The sequence below is a fragment of the Hermetia illucens genome, chromosome 4, assembly GCF_905115235.1.
Source record: "Hermetia illucens chromosome 4, iHerIll2.2.curated.20191125, whole genome shotgun sequence".
Classification (NCBI taxonomy): Eukaryota; Metazoa; Arthropoda; class Insecta; order Diptera; family Stratiomyidae; genus Hermetia; species Hermetia illucens.
The window spans coordinates 91,527,950-91,550,868 of record NC_051852.1 but is presented as its reverse complement, the minus strand read 5'-3'; the positions used below and the strand labels follow the sequence as shown (position 1 = coordinate 91,550,868).

Sequence of the window (22,919 nt, the reverse complement as noted above, 5' to 3'; positions counted from 1 at the left end):
TACATTGGCGTTTCATATACATTACGTGTAAGGTACAAATAGGATAAATGTCAAATAAATGTCACTCAAATGTGTTTATATAAGAAATACACAAAACCTTTTATACCTGAACCGTCCAGCTTCCGGTTGCTCGACTTGTTATGCTTAGATTGACTGGCCCGATGAGGGAAGGTTTGCCTTCACGGTCCAGACGGATTTACTAGTTATTGGCATGGTCAGAGGAAAGAGCTGCGTTATTTTTCGATGTTCATTTCCAGAGACGGATCTGTTATGCTTTGGGCAGCATTTTTAGCATTCGGCAAGTCGATAACGATGACGTTTGCGGTCGGGGAAGCTTATTCCCAACATGATAACGCGGCAGTTTAAATGTTGCGGTCTACAAAAGATTGACCTGCAGCTAATAAAGTACCTGTTCTAAATTGGCCTTCGCGTTTTACTGACTTAAACCTAGTAGAAAAGCTATTGGATATTATGGTTCCGAACATTTACGACGACTGCCAGCATTTCCATATCTGGGATAATATAACAATGTCAACACGAAGCCAATTCAATATTAAGATGGTTTTTTATCACTGCTTTCTTCATTTAAAAAATAAATATAAGAGGCTCTATCAATGGTTGAAGAAACGACGAATAGTGATACGATCAACAGATAAAAAAAAACAACAAATTTCAACTACCATTTTTTCTGCATGACATTTTAATCATTCATTCATTTATCCAAGCTGATGATAAATTTACAATTGAAAAAGGAATGAATTTGGCACAAATAGAAGTTTGCACTTTCTTCTGTACAACATAACAATTTCTAAACAAGTCGGAATACCGGAAGCTCGCGCTTCGGGTATGAAGGTTTTGTGTTCATCTTATGTAAGAGACGCACATTTTTCTGTCCGTATATAGCTACGAATCCAACATAATCCTTCATATTTTTCCAAACTACGAGACATACGTACATATTAGAGCCATAGATATCACGCTCACCCTAAACAAACAAACTGCCTATTACCTACTGTACACATGAATGCACGTATCTAAATTTATCGTACCCATATTTCCGATTTACGTCTTATATCTAACTGAATTAGGCACTACCCGCAAAGTTCATTAGCACGCATATATTATTATATATACCTACATATACACATGTCTGGTTGACAAATAACTAAAAAACTAAAACAAAATAATTGTCTGCGACCCAATTCATAAGAATTCATTTCGTTGTGGTATTGACGAATTGATATGTGATGATGACGTCATGCGGGTTGTAGAGTGCACGAAATTCACAAAAAATTGTAAAGTTTCACCCCCTATAACTTTGTTAATAATAGTTGGATTTTATTCAAACTTGACCAAACTGTGCATTATAGTCTTCATTACACGCGTGCCAAATTTTGTACTTCTGGGATGAATATAAGGGGGGTGCCGAGTAAATTTCTAAAATGTGGAAATATACTATTATTAACTTTATTTGTGCAGATATCGGAACCGGATATATTTTGAGGCCTAGATTTCGTAGATGTGCACCACTGTGATTTTTTTCAGATTTTTCGGTTGGATAGGTTCTGAGAACGAGACCTGTTACACTTTTTGTGGGTCATATTTTCAACCCTCACTCCCCAACGTTTCATCTAATATCAAATATTGAACCAGATTCGAAAAGTACTAATTGAGACCTTTCATTTGATACCCTACTTGGCCACATTCTGTGAAAAAAAAATTTGCACCCTCCATTCACATGTACGGGGAGCCCCCCCTTAAACTTAACACAAGATGGCGCCACTTACTGCATGTAAAGGAATCACCAGATTACATACTCTCACCAATTTTCGTGACAATCGGTCTAGCCGTTTCCGAATAAATCGGGTGTGACAGACAGACAGACAGACAGACAGACAGACAGACAGACAGACGGACAGATGGACAGACAGACACCGTCTCGATTCTAATAAGGTTTTGTTTCACACAAAACCTTAAAAAATCATGCGCATATCTATGCTTCTTCACTTCCAATGGAATGGCTTTTCAATTTCGCTACTGGAATATGTACCTTACACTACCGGGGAAGAAGAATTCTGACCAGTGCTGTGCCGATCTGGAACGCCAGCTGCTGGATCGTATAAATACTCTCATAGTAAATGTGTGCAACAATTATTTTGTGTCTGAAACGCACGCTAGCTGCCGGGTCGTATGAATAGAGCTGAAAAGTGATTTTGTCAATTTTTGCAATGCCTCACTTTATAGAGCTTTTTTTGACTGCGAAAGCAGAATGTAACAGAAGGTGGTGAATCGTCTATGTCGCAAAAAATGATTATAGGTGGTCAAAGACTTGTAAGATGGCAAAGAAGGTGTTATTGACTTGGAACGCATGCATGGAATGCCAGATGATAAGTAATGCGTCAAGAAATTGAAGTAATTGGTGCTCCAAAATCGTCGAGTGATAATTAGATACCTTGTATCTTGGCGCTCTAATTGGATCAGTTGACAGAATTTTATAAGATCATTGAGGCCTTAGAAGAATCAAACTTGTTTGGTGCTAAAACACTCAATTTCTACGAAAAAGCTATTTCTCAAACTCAATAGACCGCTTCGGAGATACTGTTTCGAATCTGTTGCAGAAATTAAACTTGAATCGCTACGGGCTTTGAAGTGTATATTAGAATACGAGTTTTTGGCATGCTTTTGAGGAATGGGAAAAACGTTTCATAAGTGCATTGTATCATAGGTAATACCCTAACCCCCCCCTTATTGAAGGGGATGAAATTGACTTGGATGAATGAATACACATTTCTCATCAGTTCCAAATTGTCAATATTTCCATGTCTAACCTCCAAAGAATGAAAGCATTGTCTTTGTTTGTATCTATTGGAGGACGAGGATAACGTGTTTGGATCAGAGCCTTGGAGTGTGTTAGAGCATTTTGTGCTTTCTGGATGAACTTAAGGGGGATTGTTGTAAATTGGTATATCAGTCTTCCTCAAGAGAGACATCCTAAATTCCTCTTCTCAATAATAGACATCCTAAATTAATGTTTAATACCTAAAAGTCGAGGAGTGCGAACACAACACATGGTTTGTATTACACAGTTTCTCTGGATGCGACTGAGAGACAACGTATCATAACAATAAAGGAATTCACCTAAAAAATCCTTATATTTAAATAGTGGAAAAAGATAGTTAGGTAGAATGAAACCAAAAAAATAAAGCAAGTGGTATGATAACCATTTTAAACTCAATACAATCCCTGAGTGTGATATGTTTCACAGACAACATCAAGTTTTGTAATAATAGGTCTAACTGTTTTTGGGTGACTTAAGTGTGACAGGCGGAAAGACAGTCAGATGGATAGCGAGACACTGACCTGATTTTCATAAAGTTGTGTTTTATAGAGAAAGTTAAGAAGACTGAGTTCCGGAATCATTATAAAGGTTGAGAAGTGTACTGAAGTGAACACCGTAATACAAAAAATTTCACCATTGCATTGTACCGATCAAATTTATATCCTTTCGTTCATTGTTGGGCAGTGCGTTGAATTTATAGAGTCAATATATATCTGGAGTGTTATCAGAGTGCAAAATTATCTCGGAGGAATTTGAAGTCGAAACTGGTGCCTATCAGTCTATTATCGACACCTTTTCTTGATGATGATGATGATGATGTTATCTTTCCTTAAACACTTGGACTATGTTGATGACTTCTGCTTGCCCTCTCGCTATCTTGGCTAAATGACTTTGGGTTTTGAGAAGGAGGCGAGAAAAGTAGGAGTGGAGACAAATATAAAAAAAATCCTCCAATTTGCACGAATAGGCAAGATATCCTCTCCATGGAAAGTAGTGGCCACTTGCACTTGATGGATGCATTCTAGCGAAAATCTTTTGATGAAATAAATAATCATAAAACAGCTTTTCAGTTCTCGGGTAGCGATTTCATCTTTTCGTGGCGTTGTGTCGTCGACGGCGTTGTGTAATACCCCTCAAACGATGGAGTAACTGATCAAAGATGCAGCGACAAAATATTACAATCGGACAATACAACTTGGGGACCATTGACAGTGTTACATATTTGATGAGTAATACATGAAATAAAAAGGAGAATACACTTTGCAAATTAATCATATTATTCGGTTCTCCTCATCACAAAGTCAAAATTCATACAAACTCCGTGCCTATGAATCAATTAGATGATTTGTGTTGTTTTGGACTTTGAAGGAAAGATGTTAAAAAATGCTTGGAACAGTTCGAGGTGATAGCGGACGATAAATGAGGTATAGTAGAGAGCTGAACGGTATATATGACGTCTCTAGAGCCTCTAAGGTAATAAAATCGCGAAAGTTCCACGATCGACGAATGGATGATTTGAGAATAGTCAAGAGGATATATAGAGGAAAATCGATGGCTTCAGCTCAGTTAGGAAACTGAGGAAACGTTGTAAGGATTCATTAATAATAATAATCGTTGGCGCAACAATCCATATTGGATCAGGGCCTTGAAGTGTGTTAGAGCACTTCATTCAAGACCGTAACGGTACACTAGGAGGCAATGTGGTCAGCATTGCGCTCGCCCGAGATTATTACCCTGATTTGACTCAGGTACTCATTCACAGCTGAGTCGACTGGTATCCGACGTCAAATCACGATACAAATTCCACTGCCACCAGTGAGATTTGAACCGCGACCTTCCGTATGACAGCCTAGTGCTCTAACCACTGAGCTATCCGGACACTGAAGGATTCATTATTAGGTATAAAGAACTGGGCGTGGCCATTGAACCGAGGAGACTGGAGACAATACCTTGGGCAAGCCGAGGCGGAAGAAGAGGATTCCGTTAACACTCCCACGGAATCAATCCCAAATAAATAAAATGCAACTGGAGATTCAAATTTGTGAATTGGCTTAAAGTTAAGACTATAAATACTATATACATACCTCACCACAACGATCTTCCCAATATAGTAGCTAACACCGCTAACACTGCAGTTGCTGCTCCACCGAAAAAGAATGTTTTTAACCCTACCCCCGAACCTCCTAAAAATATACATTCAGGTATTGTTATCCTATAAATGTTCAAAGGCAGTTATGAATATCAAATACAAATCGTCAAACTAAGATAATATGTATTGCTAGGTTGGCAATATCTTGGTTTACTCAATACTAATCGTAAGAAAATGGGAGGGCACGTCTTTGAAGATTTGTTTTTGATTTTCGAATGATTTAATATTAAATGCTACAAACTATCTAAGATACATATGTTTAATCAAAGTTTGGGAAAAGCATATTCAAACTTACCTAGCGCTATAATGTAGACGTGGACAAACAAGCTGCAAACTTATGACAAACACAATGACAAACGGTAGACAAATGACAGACACCACAAAACACAAAATTGATTTTGGAATAAAGCTTATGTATAATTTAAATATACGTAAAAGTGAAGTGCAAATGAATTGAGACATTGACAATACAAATACTGAACACTGCACATTATCACAATACACGGTATTCGGGCAAGGACGGATCCGATTGGATTATAATGATTTCGTTCTGATCATCAGTATCCTGACCTGCAACACGTAATTTATCTCCGTATTTCGCCAAAAATTCGATGACTACTCCGTTCGACCATCCGAATCCTAATTGAACTTCATATTCTCCACCTTTGCCATGTCCTCCGAACTCTTCAGCGTCGTACTATAATTGATGTGGAGAGGATATTAGTTTTCGGAATATAACATTTCGTTGAAGGAAGCGTGTTTCATAAGTCAATCATCATAAATCATCATTATCATCTTATGATAAAATGTACATCATACTTCAAAGTGAAATAAAATAAAATAACTTACCAACAAGTAATTAGTCATTTCAGTAAAGGCTAATAATGACACCATGGCAAACTATGTAGAAGCAAACTGAATGAGTTTGATGACAATAATGAACGTCTGGAGCATCTGCTTTATCGCCAGTTAAGGCTACTGCGAAACAAACTGGGATCGATCGCTATGTCACCATTATTAAAAGGCATCGCAGTCCACAATCGTCGAAAATAAGCAGCAATGCTAAGAAAGATTCGAAATCCACGGTGATAGCACATTCAATGAAAATCTCTAACTTTTAGCACCAGAAGCTGATAAAGAATCAAAAGCAATTGGTAAAGCTAAACCCCTTCCCATTCACTTTCTCGATAAAAGAAATAAAAGTTTGGTGAACAAATTGCAAGCAATTCTTGCGAAAAACAATTTCCACATTGTTCTCATCAAAAGGGAGGGATCAACGAGACGAAAATATAAATCTATTTTGTGGGCGGCTCTAGAAAGGTAATTAAGGATTTCGCTACGGAAAAATGGCACTACTACACATACCAGCTTAAGACCAGTGAACTCGATCTCCATAAAGTAAAAGAGGTACTTATCGAAATAGGATATACAGTGAAACCAGTCAGAGTAATGATGAACTGAAACAGAATACAGCAATCCCTTATTAAAGTTGAGTTAATCCAGGGGCTCGCAAATTTAGGAAACGAGAAAATCACTTAATGTGCAATTTACGTTTTGTGGAGGAAAAGCACAGTGAAATAACCATGAAAACGCAATTGTCCTGTCTAGTACATGAACTGAACTGAACTGAACTGAACAGATCATATTGTACACTTTTTAGTGCGTGCGTAATCTGGGAGATCCATAGAAGAGTTCTATGCATCAATAATAAGTCGGAAACCAGGAATTGGACGCTTCATGTATGAAACGCTTTGTATATTACTTAAATTTGACCACATAGTGTCGATATGCACCGTTGATTGCGATATGTCAAAAAGGTGCAGAAAATGTGGAAGTGAAGGCCATACATTCGCGGAGTGCGATTTCGACACCCGCCGTATCTGCTCAAGAGGTACTGCAGGGCCAGGAACCCATTCGGGGAAGTTCTCAAATTTTCAATCAACAAATGACAAAAGTGAAGAAGGACCAACATTCACAGAGAACAGCTTGTAGCTAAAATAATTGAGCTGTCCGAATTCATAAGGATAAGCACAACGTACACCAAGCCTTTAAGAACCTGATAAGAGCAATCAAAATGCTTTACAATAGGTTGTAGGAAGAAGAAAGAAGTTTTAAGGACTTAAGGTGGTACTAAAAAAGATCAAAGCTCACCCGGACCTAAGAGACCTAGGTGGAAATGTCAGTTAGAAAAGGAATCTCACGGTTTACTTAATCAAGTTATAAACTCGCTTTGGGAGAATGTCGCGGTACGTTCCCAAAAACATGACATCTATTTACATTGCAAGGATATCGATAAAGTGACATCTATAGAAGAAATCTGCAGTGCTTTGAAACAACAATTCAAGTTGTAGGGATTCGGAGAAGAATCCATTATGAGTCTAAGAGAAGCTTATTGCGGCACTCAAACGGCTACAATGCGACTGTCAGTGGAGGCAACGCAAAAGTAGTTGACCATAGGGAAACTTCGAGTTGGATGGGTTGTTTATTATTTAAGTAATAGATCTCTGTAAAGAGGTGATTCAAATACAAATGCGAAGGCATGCACTAGCGGCATCCATTGGTTCGATCTGGATGCAAATAAACCTCAATCATTGCAGGGTCGCACAGGATTTGCATGCGCAGACCACTTACGAATCCGCGATGGAGATTGTCATCATAAGTGAACCCTACAGAAACCCTGATAGTGGTGTATGGGTCACAGACTCGAGCGGTGTAAAGGCGATATTGGCGTGCGGTTGCGAAACCATACAGTATCCCATGGGTCTGGCGGCTAGCGGTTTTGTGTTGGCAAAAATAAGTGGTATATTCGTATACAGCTGCTACGCCACACCAAGCCTCATATTGTCTGAATTTGAAAACCTATTAGATAATCATGTTCTCGATGATAGAGGATGACTTTAATGGGAAGAGATTCGCACGCCGAAAGCCAGAATCGAAAAGTACGCCAAGATGGTTTGCAAAAGCAGTGGATGAACAAACATTTATGGAGGTGTGGTTAGAGCAGTCTAGAAAGACAGTCACCTTCACTGTGACTTGCTTTTTTCCACATAATGCAACACTAGAGCATGTTACGCATCGATGCTTATTCCCCAGTAGAATAGTGAACTGGCCAGCTTACGATCGACTTGTATCAAATCAGAAGAATGGTTTCGAGGGCAGTAGGAAGGATCAATCAGGAACAAAAGGAACATTCTATAAGGAAGCCCACAAGCCCTTCAAGCTCCCCATCCAGCGGAGCAAACGGGAATGTTTTAAAGAGCTCTTTTCGCAGGCGGAAATTTATTTATTTAATGAGGACAATACACAGAAACCAAATTCCTTATTACACATTGTCCCCAGAGGGAGGAACAAGTGAAAGAAAGAAGAGAAGGAAATAGAATCCAAGGACCCAAGTTGTAGGGTGTTGTAGGACTGGCATAGCCTCGGCATCGCAGAGTGGAAGTAAATCTCGAGCTCCGCGAAGGGTACATAAAAAATGTACGCACTACGTGTGTTATGAGACGAGGAGATACTTAAAATAATATCCGCATTGGCGGAGCAGTCCATCAGACAATTGGAGAATTTGAAAAGAGTACACATATCAAGGAAGATACGGCATTGCTGTAGGGAGGGGAAATTGAGGGTGCGGAGTCGTGACAGATAATCAACCCGTGGAAGGTTCTTTTTGAAAAAGAGGGTCCAGTTGAATTAGCGTTGTACAACTTCAAGAGCGCGGCAGTCACGAATGCGGAATGGGGACCAGGCTACACAACAATATTCAAGAATGTTTCTGACAAGGGAATGGAAGAGTGCTAAGGAGGGCTTAATTAGGGTAAATTCGGAGGAGGAACGTAGGATAAAACCAGACATTTTGGAAGCTTTATTGATAATGTCAACGAAGTGGGAATGGAAACGAACTTTGCCGTCGAATATTACACACAGGTCTTTGAAAGCGGTCAGTAGTGAAAGAGGTTGTCCACCGAGAGAATAGGAAAAGGATGTTGGGGAGGGTTTGAAGGAATAGTGCATCCAGTGGAACTTGTTGACATTCAGTATTAGCTTGTTGACCGAACGCCAACGGACTAAATTATCAAGGTTGGACTGTAAGAGAGCACAGTCCAACGGAGACGAAACAGAGGCAATTGTTTGTTGTTTAAGGTCGTCTACGTAAAGCAAATACGAGCAGGTGAGGATGGAGGCGAGGTCAGTGATAAAAAGCAGAAGGAGTAGCGGACCAAGTATAGAGCCTTGGGAAACACCAGCGGAAGGAGCGAAGGAACGAGATGAGTAACCATGAAAAAAAATTTTGCGGGAACTCTATGAGAGATAGGAGGAAAACTAGAAGATGACTGAGGGAGGGAAATCTAGTAATGAAAGTTTAGAGAGGAGAATGTTATGGTCAACGGTATCAAAGGCTTTGGAGAAATCGTTAGAAATAGCATGTACCTCCTGTCGTGGATTAAAGCATTTAGCAACAAAGTTGGTAAAGACCAGAAGGTTTGAAGTCGTAGATTTATGTTTCACGAAACCATACTGCTCTTTGGCAATGAGGTGACTGAAGTGCGGGGTCAACCAGTCGTTTGCGTATCTTTCCAGAATTTTGGAGCAAGAGGGGAGAAGAGAAATGGGGCGGTAGCTGACAGCAAGAGAAGGGTCTCCGCTCTTGAGGATAGGAATGATAAGGACCAGAGACAGGGAAAGTAGGATTTATCTCAACTTTTGTTGTAGATTATTCTCAGGGACGGAAATGTGTTTTCTACAGTTAAGGAAGATGTTAGGAAGCGCTTGGGGGCCAGGTCGGACATTGGGGTCAAGATTACCAATGAGGAACTCAACCTAGGAAGACGTAAGGAGAGGAATGGTCAGAGATTCGGAGCAGCCTGCAATTAGAGTTGGAATTCGAAGATATATTTGGAAGTATGATGCAAATTTCATCATAAAATGATTAATTTGATGGTAAGGTTATACTTATAAAATGCACTTTAGTTTAATGGTTAACATACCTTTTCAAACATGTGTGTGGTGTCTTTGAATGCCTTGTAATTTGACAATGTCCATCTTTCAGCCCATTTGTAAGCCAATTCTTTAGTTTCTTTTGTTCCCAATTTTTCCAGGCCTTCAATGAGGAGATATTGCATTGGTGGCCATACGTTGGGGAAGTCCCATTGTTCGCCAGTCTTCGATAGAGTATTTGGTACTCCACCAGGATATTGATCAATCCCTGTGTCATTGATATATTTAAGGACACGCGAAGCAATGTGTTCTGTATCAGAAATGTTGTAACATTTCATCCAAAGCGGTGCTAGATTGGTGGGAACAAAATAGTTTCTTCTCTTGTTGTTGATCATATCATAATCTAGCCAAGCACCAACGTCTTCATCCCAAAGAACAGCTTGAATAGCCTAAAATTCAATATATTACAGTTAAGATTTTTGTTTTCAAAACCGCTAGGCATTTCCAAATAAGCTTTTAATACTATACTTAGCTTGCGAAGGGTACTTACTCTATAAATTTCTTGAGCTTTAGTCTCATATTGGTTGGCTTTTTCGATATTCCCACTTTTCGAATGAATTCCAGCGATAATTTTGGCATTCCAAAAGAGAATGGCGTTCAGCTCGACTGGAATTATCGATCGAGTCTTGAGGTCTTTTAGTGTACCGTTATTCGATCCATCCGCAACAATAAACCATCGACTGGAAAAGTCCATACCAGATTCTGCGGCTGCTTTCAATTCGGAGTAGCATTCTTCCTTTTCTGCGTCAGTCTCGAAAATTTCCGCTGTTTTAACATCCTCGCTGTAGGACTCCGGCCGGGGGCCAGTAGAAGCATCTCCATATGCTGCTAAAATATGTCCGTTGATTTCATGCGTGTGATTGTTCATCCAAAACTCGAACTCGTGTTCAAGTATATCAACACTTTTGATAGCGAACTCATCATCGCCAGTGAATTCAATGTATGATTGGATCATCGCAGCTAATAGCGGTGGTTGTGACCGTTTGGAATAGTAGACGCGTCCTCCATTAGGGATGAATCCGAATCGTTCAACGATTGATAAGAAATTGCTGAGCATGCCACGAGTGGTAGTGTACATTTCCGAGTAGAGGAGACCGCGAACGATCCAGTATGAGTCCCAGTAGTAAAATTCCTTGAATCTTCCGCCTGGTACGATTACAGGATTCTCCACGTAGATAATAGAATATAACTCGGGATGCAACGCTACATCTTTGATCATTTTACGACCTAACATCTTCCAAAGGTGATTTAGATTACTACCCCAAGACCGTAGTTCGGAATTGTAGACAAGTTGGAGGAATTTTGGATTCTCTTTCCAGTCTGATGGGTCCCAGTCTTCAAATTCTGTGCCTGATTTTTCGAAATTGTCCTGTTAAATAAATGATTATGTTAAAGCACAATTCGATATGACAATAAAGAAATGTGGCAGCATTCAATGCCTGTATAAGCTGTGGGGTTACCTCTACGAATTGTTTCAAGTCATCTTTGGAGGGCGTATTATTTTTCGCAGCCATCATATCGTCAAAAGCCTTTAGTGTTTGTGCAGGCGTATCTTTTAGTTTCATGTCAACGAAAGTTTTCGAGTCGGGGTATAATTGAGCCATTTGTATTGTATGTAGTAGTCGTCCATGACAGAAGATTTCACTGAAATGAAAAACAACGGAATTAACATCTTTTTTGTAATTCAATGAACTTTACTTTGGGAAAAGTTTACATAATAGCAAAAAGTCAACTGTAGTAACAAAAGTAGCATTTGCTTTTCTTGCGAATAAAAATTGAGCTAGTCCCTTACTTTCGAAAGGCTCAGTGGTTAGAGCGCTAGGCTATCTTGTGGATGGTCGTGGTTAAAATTTCACTGGTGACAGTGGGGTTTGTATCGGGACTGGAGGTCAGATACCATTACCATGACGATTTTTATTAGCTCTTTACTTCCCTTTCCTAAATATTTTTATTATCCTCTCTTTAATTAAATAGTTTGCCATGGCAGGAGGGTTTAGTAAGGGATCTTTTCTAGGATGCACCTAGGGAGAAAACTCGAAGCTAATCGTTGGTAAAACTCAAATCCAAAGTGTGATGTATATATTCTTAGTAGCTCAAGTGTAAACAGCTTTGCGTGCTTACACAGTCGCTGGGCACGTGGACCATAAAATGACGCCATACTCATGGAAGTACTAATAAATACAATAATAACAACAAACAAAACAAAGGATCATCATAGACAACATAATGGAATGAATATGGGGCGGTCTACAAAACGCGTTTTATTTCTCTCGAGGTCTTCCCGAGAAGCCTAGATTTCGCCTCTACTGTTCTGTGCCACGTGATTCTAAGGCGCTCTGATCGCCACTTTCTGCCCGTTGAAGCAGATAAGAAGGATGCGATGACCCGTTCGACTCAGAATATTGGTTGTCTTGGTTTTTATTTTTAGTCCAACTCTGCTTGCTTACTTTTCCAGATCATCATTCCAGCCATCTGTTTGGCCAAGATCCATGACTCGGTGAGAGAGCTAGCAAATGCCATCAACGTAGTCGAGGTATCTGAAGAAAGATGAGGTAATCCATTGAACTCCTCTACTTCACCGATCCAAGCTTGGCGGACTAAAGCGGTTTCCGCTTGTACTTTAACTTCGAATTTCTCTGAGACTTTTACCTGCAGCACATGACATTTTGTACTATCATATGTTGCCCTCATAATAGTTTTTAGAGGCGCTACTTGCCAATTTTGGACTACAAAATTGGGATCCAAACAAAACAGGGATAGAATTAGATTCCTCTTAAGAGTCAATGATGACAGTACGAAGGCGCTTGAAGTTAGTGATTGGAAAGTGATTGATTGATTTTTCCACATAAGCCTTCAGTATAGTAAAGCCGCAACAACAGGAATTTGCATCTAAGGGTTGGTTAGATGTTTGCGACGTCGCCAGAAGAGTATCATGATAGACGTTCTTTATTCATGGGCTTTTAGTCCAATCATTTTGTTATTTTTTCTGTTTTCAAACTCCTCCTCAGAAGTACCACTTTTTTGGCGTGCTTGGTTGCGGATTTCGGTTAAGGGGGTGATTTAATTGTTAAAAAAGCGCTTTCGGAGACAATTTTTGTTTGGTTCTTTTTTTCGTTTTTTGGCGTTTTGAAGGTGAAGGAGATTTGAGGACGAGAAAATTCGGCGGGAAAGACAAATGAGTCGGCAATCAGTTGACAGGAGTGGATAATAACAATAATAATCGTTGACGCAACAATCCAATTGGATCAGGATCTTGAAGTGTGTTAGAGCACTTCATTCGAGAATGTAACGGTACATTACAGGATTACAGTAACCTATAGGAGGCAGTGTGGTCAGCACTGCCCTCGCCCGAGATTATTACCCTGATTTGACTCAAATACTCATTCACAGATGAGTCGATTGGTATCCGACACCAAATCTCGATACAAATTCATCTGCCATCAGTGAGATTTGAACTGCCACCTTCCGTACGATAGCCTTGTGCTCTAGTCACTCAGCTATCCTGAAAGAAATAAATGCTGCTTTCAAAGGCATATTTGGTAGAGTTTCCGCACAGAACACCTGACCGAGGGTGTGGCAGATTTGGTTATGCGCGAAAGACGGCTTAGTGTTCTTCTGGGAGTTGCTGCGAAGATTCACGCATTAAATTGTTGTAAATCTGAATAGGGGTGTCCTCTTGGAAGCAATTACTGGTCTTCTTTCTTGTGGAAGTGACTTACAGAAATTCCGAAGCTTTTTCTTTGAATTTTGAATTACACCAGAACAATATACGTTTGAATATGCTGCTTGCGACCTACAAAAAAGGATACGTTGATTTTTTATTAACAAAGAGAATCGACAACTAAGCAAAGGAATCAAAATTCTCTGACTACCACATAGGACATTTCAGTTGACCTTCATCTAGATGTTGATGGGTCTGTGCGGTAAATATATGTCAATTTCGAGTCTGAGATAGCTCTCTCCTTTTGACTGTCTGTGTTAGCCCGAATGAACTTAGAACTGGTCTTTTGGATTCTTAAAATGTAGAATCACTATAACTTAATAATATTATCGGTAAGGACTACAAGGACTACGAAATCGTATCCACCTACATTCCTGCAACGAGGAATCTGACAATCTGTTGTGAGGCACATAATCTCCAAACAATTGCTGGCGGCGCACGAATATGTGTGGAGAACAATCAACAGCTGCAAAAGGTGTGTCCTTACGAATTTATTAATAAGTATAATATGGTAATACGTAAAAAAGGCGGAGAGGGTTAATCGATATTACTCTTCCTATCATTCGAATTCCCTTCAATGTATTATGGTAGCATGCATTTGATGAGTCGTTGACTATTTATCTTAGACACATTCGCATGGAGGCGGGACTGACGAAACTGACAACTGAAAAGTGAAAAGCGTCTAAATGGGAAGGAGACTTGTGAGATAACAACTTACAAATCTCGAATTTCATTATGCTTCAGAAAACGTTATCATGTCTCGGAAGCGACGGTATCGAGGTACTCCAGAATGCACGCTTCCTCAAACTTCAGAAATACGGGATGGCCACTTTGGAGATAAGCAAGGAAATGTGGAAGGACTCTAATGAGAACTAATTTTCTTCTTGCGGTAGTGCGTTACTGTTTTCATCTGGGTGGAACCGGTATCGATTAGGACAGATCTAGGAAAAGTAATAATAACTGTTCCGGTCTAAAATGAACCAATGAACTTCAGAAGAGAAGTAAAATTTCTATGAGCAACAACTGAATGCAGTCCAGGAGAGGTTTCCGAAAGTTGTCATTGCGATCGCGACGGGTGATGTGAATATAAAGGTAGGTATTCGATGTGTTTTGGAATAATTTGAAACCCAACGGTCCTTCTCCTCATCGGTGAGGTCTCCTACGAACCCTTGTAAGGGGGACGTGAAGCGCTTCAATGGAAAGTGATGTCGCTCGACGCAATAACAACGCTACATTCGTTTTCGCTGTTTTGTCCAAAATTTGAAACGTCAAGGGTAGACTGTTCGGTGCTAATGTTGTTTTTGTATTGCCACTGCGTGAACAATTTGGTTGTGAATGGAAACCATGTATATATTCAACACACCAGGAAACCTTAACGTTTTATATAAAGGTAACCAGGTCATATTTGGAATATGTAGGCTATACCAGCAAAAGCTGCAACTTTCCATTTCGCAGAGGCCCAGACTGAACTAGATCTATGCAATATATGCCATCAGCTTAGCGAAGATCTAACAAAATCATAATAAAAATGAAATACAGTGAACTCCATGACCCATCTTGGTTACAAGTAGCAGGCGCTTGTAGTATATTCGGGGAGGATGTCACCAGATTCGAATTTCACACACATTCAGGCTTCAGTACTATCGTGATGTTGCAGCATAGCTTGAACAGATGACGTGGTGTACAAATCTGTAAAAAAATCAAATCGAACTACGAACGTCATAGATGGAACAACACACGCTAAATAAAGGAAGATCTGGACCTTATACCGCAATTTCCCAGTGATCTCAAAGAGAATGCTAGGGGAAGGATGGGGAAGTTACCATTCTTCTTGAATGCTAGGATTGGCTTCGAAAACCTGGGTCATTTAGATTCTGCCCTCTCTTGTCCTTGCCACAGCAGTAACGGTTTTACTAGTTTGTGGCATCAAAACGATTCCTTGGATCGGCCATTTATACCTATTTTACCGAGGTATTATAAAACGATTGCAAAAGGAGCTCTCGAAATTGCAGAAATCCAAATAAGTAATAAATCATGTGGTGAAATATTAACTAATATTTATGTCTAAATTTAAAGTAATCATAATTCATTACTTTCGACTCTTATCGATACTTTGCAAAATAATGATAAGATTTTCCGTACAAGGGACTTTTAGAGTGAAACTTATCTAATAGGTAGTAATTATGACGGAGTTCGTTATTATGGGGAATCAATATTTCCACCGTTTGAATTGATTACAATTCAATCTGTTTTCGATATGTTGGTTTAATATGTACTCGATGGGGGTGAGGACTGGAAAATACCCCAATTGTAGCGACTGATATTGTAATGTATTTGATAAGGTATTTAACCTTTTTTTAGACAAGATCAAATATGGCGGAAAATAATATTCACGACATATATTATCTGCAACGGAAATGAAATATTTTTAAGGTTTGTGCAAAACAAACTCGCGTTAATCACCCAATTTGCTGGAAAATGACTTAACCTATTGTCATGGAACTTGAATGGAAAATATATGATCTCTGAAACCTTTTAGATCCAGCATGTGACGCGATTTTGTGTTTAGTTTAAGGACCAGGTGGCCTAATAACCTAACTCCGAATCTATTCAATCAAAAAATCTGAAGAGAGAAAAACGATATATTTTTTATGAAATCTAGGTCTAGAAATATATTCGATCTAAATATATATAAATTTCATAACGGTATATTCTTATAGTTTGGGAACTTATTGGGAGACCCCTTTTAAATGAAGTACAAAATATAATGGGGCATTTTAAGTGAAATTATGTTAGGTGCAATTCACTCTAAGAATCTTAGTATCATATTAGGAGCGTGATCACTTGACGAGTGGAAGATTTTGGTGGGTGGGATACCAAACAAAGTATTATCTGTAACAATGAAATTCAGGAGGAAAATAGGGTTTCAAACTATTTCAATTAACGTAAATCCGAAATAAATCTTTCAGCAGTATGTGTAAAAAGTCGTGAATTTAATGAAAACGGAACAGTAGACATCTTGTTCATAGAAGCTGAGACACAAAGACGAGGAGTGGAGAGCAAAATTTGGAGTTGTTTTGAAATCTTTAGCACAACATCATGAAGATCATTTTTAGCCGAAAAGATAGGGGCAGGCGAACGGGAGAAAGTTTTAACTAATCTAATCTACCTGTCCGCCTTTCTATCTGTCTGTGCTAAACTTACTTTTCTCGAAAACGTCACGAAATTTGGTAGGAAGGTTGGAAATGTGACAAAGCAGATATTATAATAGTTTGGGAGTTCGAAAAAGAAAAATTCTTTCAAGGATTCATTTAGGCCTCAAAGTACTATTTACTATCTGCTCGATATTACTATTCTTTGAGAATATTATTATCTCTTGAAAACCATGAATTAGCAATTCCAATCATATAAGCTTTAATATGGTGTTAGAAAATTTGGTGGAAATCGCACTATTGTTAACGAAGTTATAGTAGGTCAAAATTAATTCTTTCGCGTCAAATTACTACTCTCTAAGAGATAAAATCTACCGCATCGAATTGAATATGGAGTATACGCAATGTACATAATAATAATAATAATCGTTGGCGCAACAATCCATATTAGAACAGGGCCTTGAAGTGTGTTAGAGCACTTCATTCAAGACCTTAACGGTACACTACAGTAACACTGTAGGAGGCAATGTGGTCAGCATTGCGCGTTCAATGCATATGCATTGCAAAATATATGTATAAATGAAACCATCGTATACCTAATATTCTTACGCAAAAAAATTAAAACTCCTCAGTGCGTGATCTGCTGGAGTAGAGGACGATTCTAGTGGTAGAAGGATTCTATATCGCTGTAATCCGACTTATACGGTGTGCCATACCAACGGTTCAGGGAGCTTCCGGACTAAGCAATAGATGCTTACCAAAAGGTAGCAAGCCCGGACCTACTATGATAATTATCAAATCTTTTTCTCAAAAGTATACGCATTCTCGACATCTCATCATCATCATCAACGGCGCAACAACCGGTATCCGGTCTAAGCCTGCTTTAATAAGGAACTCCAGACATCCCGGTTTTACGCCGAGCTCCGCCAATTCGATATCCCTAAAAGCTGTCTGGCGTCCTGACCTACGCCGTTGCTTCATCTCAGCCAGGGTCTGCCTCATCGTCTTTTTCTGCCATAGATATTGCCCTTATAGACTTGCCGGGCTGGATCATCATCATCCATACGAATTAAGTGACCCGCCCACCGTAACCTATTGAGCCGGATTTTATCCACAACCGGACAGTCATGGTACCGCTCATAGATTTCGTCATTATGTAGGCTACGGAATCGTCCATTCTCATGTAGGGGGCCAAAAATTCTTCGGAGGATTCTTCTCTCGAACGCGGCTAAAAGTTCGCAATTCTTCTTGCTAAGAACCCAAGTTTCCGAGGAATTCATGAGGACTGGCTTTGTACAGTAAGAGCTTTGACCCTATGGTGAGACGTTTCGAGCGAAACAATTTTTGTAAACTGAAATAGGCTGTGTTGGCTGACAACAACCATGCGCGGATTTCATCATCGTAGCTGTTATCGGTTGTGATTTTCGACCCTAGATAGGAGAAATTGTCAACGGTCTCAAAGTTGTATTCTCCTATCTTTATTTTTCCCCTTATTACTGGGTACAACCTAGGGTAGATATTCAATATGTACTAGAGAACTACAAAAAGTCAATTTTCTAACGGTTGCTTTTTCAACTTTAGCTGTAGATCCACACCGCATCTAAATATCCGTTTTATTAATGTTCGATCATTTCTTCCTCAGAAATCAAGGCTTTAGTCACTACCTTTCGATGGTGTTTATGTGCGAAATTCAGATCTCCTAGAATGAATATTGTTGCTGTGTGAACTGTATGAGCGTCGTGTGCTCTATGGAGTCTAAATTTAGGCAAGAAGACGGCATACGTGAGATTAGTTTCCCAGTGCAAATAAATTCATGAACCTTGTAATTAACCCGCGTATTTGCCATGACATTCCGCGCCGTCTAGACATTCGATTTGCTCCTCCGGTGTGTAGTCTTTTTGGGTGTCGGTCTGGTTATTGTTATATCCTTAAATATATTGTCCAGAATTATGTTGAATGGCCAACTTTCACGCAGTGCTCGAGCTTTCGCTCAAACTTTAGCTCTATGATCCAGAGTGACTTCAAATGCCAAAGGCTTACTACCTGTGCCAAGCAAAGGAAGATTTGGCCCGCCTAATAACACCTGATCGTAAGGGCTTTTGTACCACGCGCGCGCAAGTGGGTACAGGATTGCGGCGGTTTGTACGGGAGACTGGCCTATAGGAGACCATACCGCCAGTCTCGATATATCCTGCAACTTACATTGCCGAGAAACCATCAAGCGATTGCCCAGTTCCAGCTAGAGGCAGGTTACGGAAACTAGGTAAACACTTCTTTGGGAGCCTTAAAGAAGCCTCTAGTTGCCGAGTAGAGGAATTGCTATCTTTCGCGAATGCTACGGGCTGACGCTGAAAGTCTGAATCGACTTAATCCCGCTCATTTGCTGTTCCTGCAGTAGCCATGGTCTTAGGAGTTTGTGGGATCAAATCGGCGCATGGCAGCACCTGCCTACCTACGATCCAGATGGTAGGAACTAACGGGAAGACCGGATGTATTGTTTTGAAATTTTGAACTTTATTTTTTTTTTTTTCATATTTTGTTTGTAGAAATGGAGTATTTCGATTTGTTAAGCAATCTAACGATTTGCCCATCAAATATCTCAAGACGGAAGATTTTTTTCCTGTTAGCACTTATACCAACTGCAGGATTAAACCAGCGTAGTCTCTGGTGTTGCCTCCATGTACAGTTTATTCGCAGCCGTATTCCAAAGAAATAATCAGGTGAAATATTAACAATATATGTTGTTATTAAATTCTGTGCCTTTTCTCTTAAGGCGTTATAAGAAATTTTAGAAAAATATATTATAAACTTAGAAGCTGCCAATATTTCTACTCACGAAACCGTTTGTATCATTATAGCTGTTCCATTCATACGTAACTCATAATGTATATGCATTTAATACGGCTGATTGTTCCCTTTTTCATTAATGGTAAGATTTTAATCAAAGTTCGTAGTAAAATGCTCTATATTACAACATATACTACTGGAAAATATAACATGCTATTATTAACTTTATTTTAATAATTATTAGCATGAAGGCCATTCAGACACCTAGATTGCCTGTAGGAGAAGCTTTGTGATTTTTTTCAAACCTTTCGGTTGGGTAGTTTCTGAGAATGGCTTCGTGAAATAAACTATCAGTTTTCAGCGCCACCACTCCTACCTTTTCCAGCTAATATTAAAACTGGCAATGATTTGGGAAAATACTTATGGAGACCTTTCATTTGCGTATATTTTGCGTACATTTTTTTACACCCTTGCTTTCGCATTTCATTGTAAACGGACAAACAGATTTCAATTTCGACATGACTTATAAAATACGCTTTCCGGATTTGTATTCCTTGGTGTCATAACCACGGCAGATGGCGGATTTTACGGATACTACCTCTAAGTACCAAGCTCGGACAGTCCTACCTACTAAACAAGTCGGAATACCGGAAGCTCGCGCTTCGGGTATAAAGGTTTTGTGTTCATCTTATGTAAGTAACTTCAAAGCACATTTTTCTATCGGTATATAGCTACAAATCAAACATATTCCTTCTTATTTTTCCAAACTACGGGACATACGTACATATTACAGCCATTTGTTAATAATAGTAGGATTTTCTTCAAACTTGACCAAATTGTTCATTATATTCTTCATTACACGCATGCCACATTTGTACTTCTGGGGGGTGCCGAGCAAATTTCTAAAATGTGTAAATGTACTATTATTAACCTTATTTGTGCAGATATCGGAATCGGACATATTTTGAGGCCTAGATTTCGTAGAGATACACCACCGTGATTTTTTTCAGATTTTTCGGTTGGATAGGTTCTGAAAACGAGACCAGTTACACTTTTTGGTGGTCATATTTTGAGCCCTCACTCCCCTATGTTTCACCCAATATCAAATACGGAACCAGTTTCAAAAAATACTAATTGAGACATTTCATTTGATACCACACATGGTTACATTCTGTGAAAAAAAAAATGTGCACCCTTCATTCACATGTATGGGGAGTCCCCTTAAACTTAGCACAAAATGGCGCCAACACCAGATTACATACTCTCACCAATTTTCGTGACAATCGGTCTAGCCGTTTCCGAATAAAACGGGTGTGACAGACAGACAGACGGACAGACAGACACCGGCTCGATTCTAATCAGGTTTTGTTTCACACAAAACCTAAAAAAGGGCGCTGGTGGTCGGTGGTAGGCTAATGAGAGAATCCGCACCATTTAATACAGAATGTTGTACTTCTGCATGATTTGAACCACACAGTGCGTGAGTATCAGGGAGCCAAGTGAAGGCGTGAGGGATTTATATACAATACAAGCAGTTGATAATATTATACGACTACAACCACCTTTTCGAAACACCAAAGTTCTTTGATTTATCGAGTCCGTGGCTCATAGTTCACCTTCATCTCCACGTATTTCCGTTCAATGGTGCTATTATAGGAGATAGCAAAATCAATAATATACGCGGGAAAACAATAATATACGCGGGAAGACTGCCTTATCAACTAACAGCTCGTTAGGCTTGTTGTGTGGTATGTGGCAATCAGAACTTGCTGGTCCCAATACGTGCTGTAAGTAGAATTATCGAGTACTGTCTGTGGCTCATATCGGTAAACCGAACATGTTCCCATGATCAACCCCTGCTAGCAGCCACGGTTTTGATGAATCTTCCTATATATAGGATTATCTGTCCGTATATTGCACCGGCACTATAACAGTGCCGCCAGAAATGTAATGGTCAAACGTCCCTAACGCGGAACTACAAATTCTGAACTGGTCGTTTTCCACCTGTTCTATTATTAGTTTTAGCTTAGTTTTTTACGCATAAATCCTTTCGTCTCGGCAAAGAGTTACCTAGCACACAGCCATCTATTCGAAAAATGGCTGCCAGAGATAATTCACGTGTTTGCGGTGGATTGCCTTCGATGTCCATTTATGGATCCGCTTTTAGACTGATTTTACCCCATTCAGACAGTCTGCTCTTTTCTGTAAAAATAAGTGAGCAACGAATGCCGGGGGTGTTGTGCCGTCATGTCAATCCCGCCTCTGCCTCCGATGTTACGAGGCAAGTTCGTCCGCTCCACATCAGAATTCGGGTAGCTTTTCCCCCTAATGTGCATTTGGAATTTGATGGTAGGAGACCGTGTCAACCGCTGGACACTTTCGAGATCAGTCTTCGTTTACGACAATATTCTGAACGCATAAGCTAATGAAGTTATAGCGGGCACATTCACGGAGCATTTTTTAATTCCCCGGGAAATGCGATTTTAACACCAGCTTTATATGTGGCAAGAATCCGGACAGAAGAGCATCCTTCAAATCACCAAGTCAAGCTTACGTTCCTTGCATAATTCCTAGGTACATACATAAGTCTGTCTCGGTCATAACTTGGATATGGAGGTCGCCAATAGTATGTCTGGCATTGCGCTTTGCCGATGGTTTGAATTCGACCCTTGGCAAATCCAAATTCCATCCAAATATCACGGCTAAACATGCATACTATTCGTAACAGATTTCTAGGGTATATCATGTATGTCAGCTCGCGCTTACCACGCAGGGCACATTTTATTGCACTATGAAAGGGATTTCAGTGCCATACAGAACCATTGAGGAAGGATTCACTGAATCCCACTGGAAGATGCCTCCCTGTATATGGATGAGCTCTGAGGTGTTAGTTCCCTTAGTGAACGCACTGATCATGATGATATTACTTGGAGATTTTGACAGGGAAGTAGGGACGAAACTCATTACACGTCGTGCAAGTCAGTTAATGAACAGGGTAATTCCGGTTAAGATCATGAAAGAGCTTTAGGACAAAAATGGGATCTAATAGACATATATTTAGTGCAAACGAAAACGCTTGATGGTACGAGGTGGGAAAAACTTTAAGCAAGGTAAAATTAGCCGCTTGAAGAGGAGAGGGCGAAAGCCTGATAAAATCGGCAGTAGCAAAGCGTCTCCGGGACGAAGTAGACTATATCTCCAGAAACGGCTTGACTGTGCGGAAGGGTTTTAGGAACACCAATAGGCCTAACACCTGTGAAAACTTGAAAATCTCAAAAT

At 39.7% G+C, this 22,919-nt stretch overlaps 1 protein-coding gene across 13 annotated transcripts in view; it reads right to left on the bottom strand.

Annotated features, from left to right (window-relative positions):
- Nucleotides 1-22,919, bottom strand: part of LOC119653447 (trehalase) — a 196,209-nt gene that overhangs the window by 5,668 nt on the left and 167,622 nt on the right. For 11 of the 13 annotated variants that reach the window (XM_038058042.1, XM_038058052.1, XM_038058054.1 and 8 more), the window contains 5 exons: nt 11,441-11,624; nt 10,471-11,349; nt 9,971-10,369; nt 5,559-5,685; nt 4,924-5,022 (listed from right to left, as the gene is read on the bottom strand). In XM_038058042.1, coding sequence (XP_037913970.1) covers nt 4,925-5,022; nt 5,559-5,685; nt 9,971-10,369; nt 10,471-11,349; nt 11,441-11,624 — 1,687 coding nt within the window. In that variant the 3' untranslated portion in view covers nt 4,924. Of the gene's footprint in view, nt 1-4,923; nt 5,023-5,283; nt 5,686-9,970; nt 10,370-10,470; nt 11,350-11,440; nt 11,625-22,919 lie in introns of all 13 variants that reach the window. The other 2 variants (XR_005249697.1, XM_038058050.1) reach the window with 2 other exon arrangements.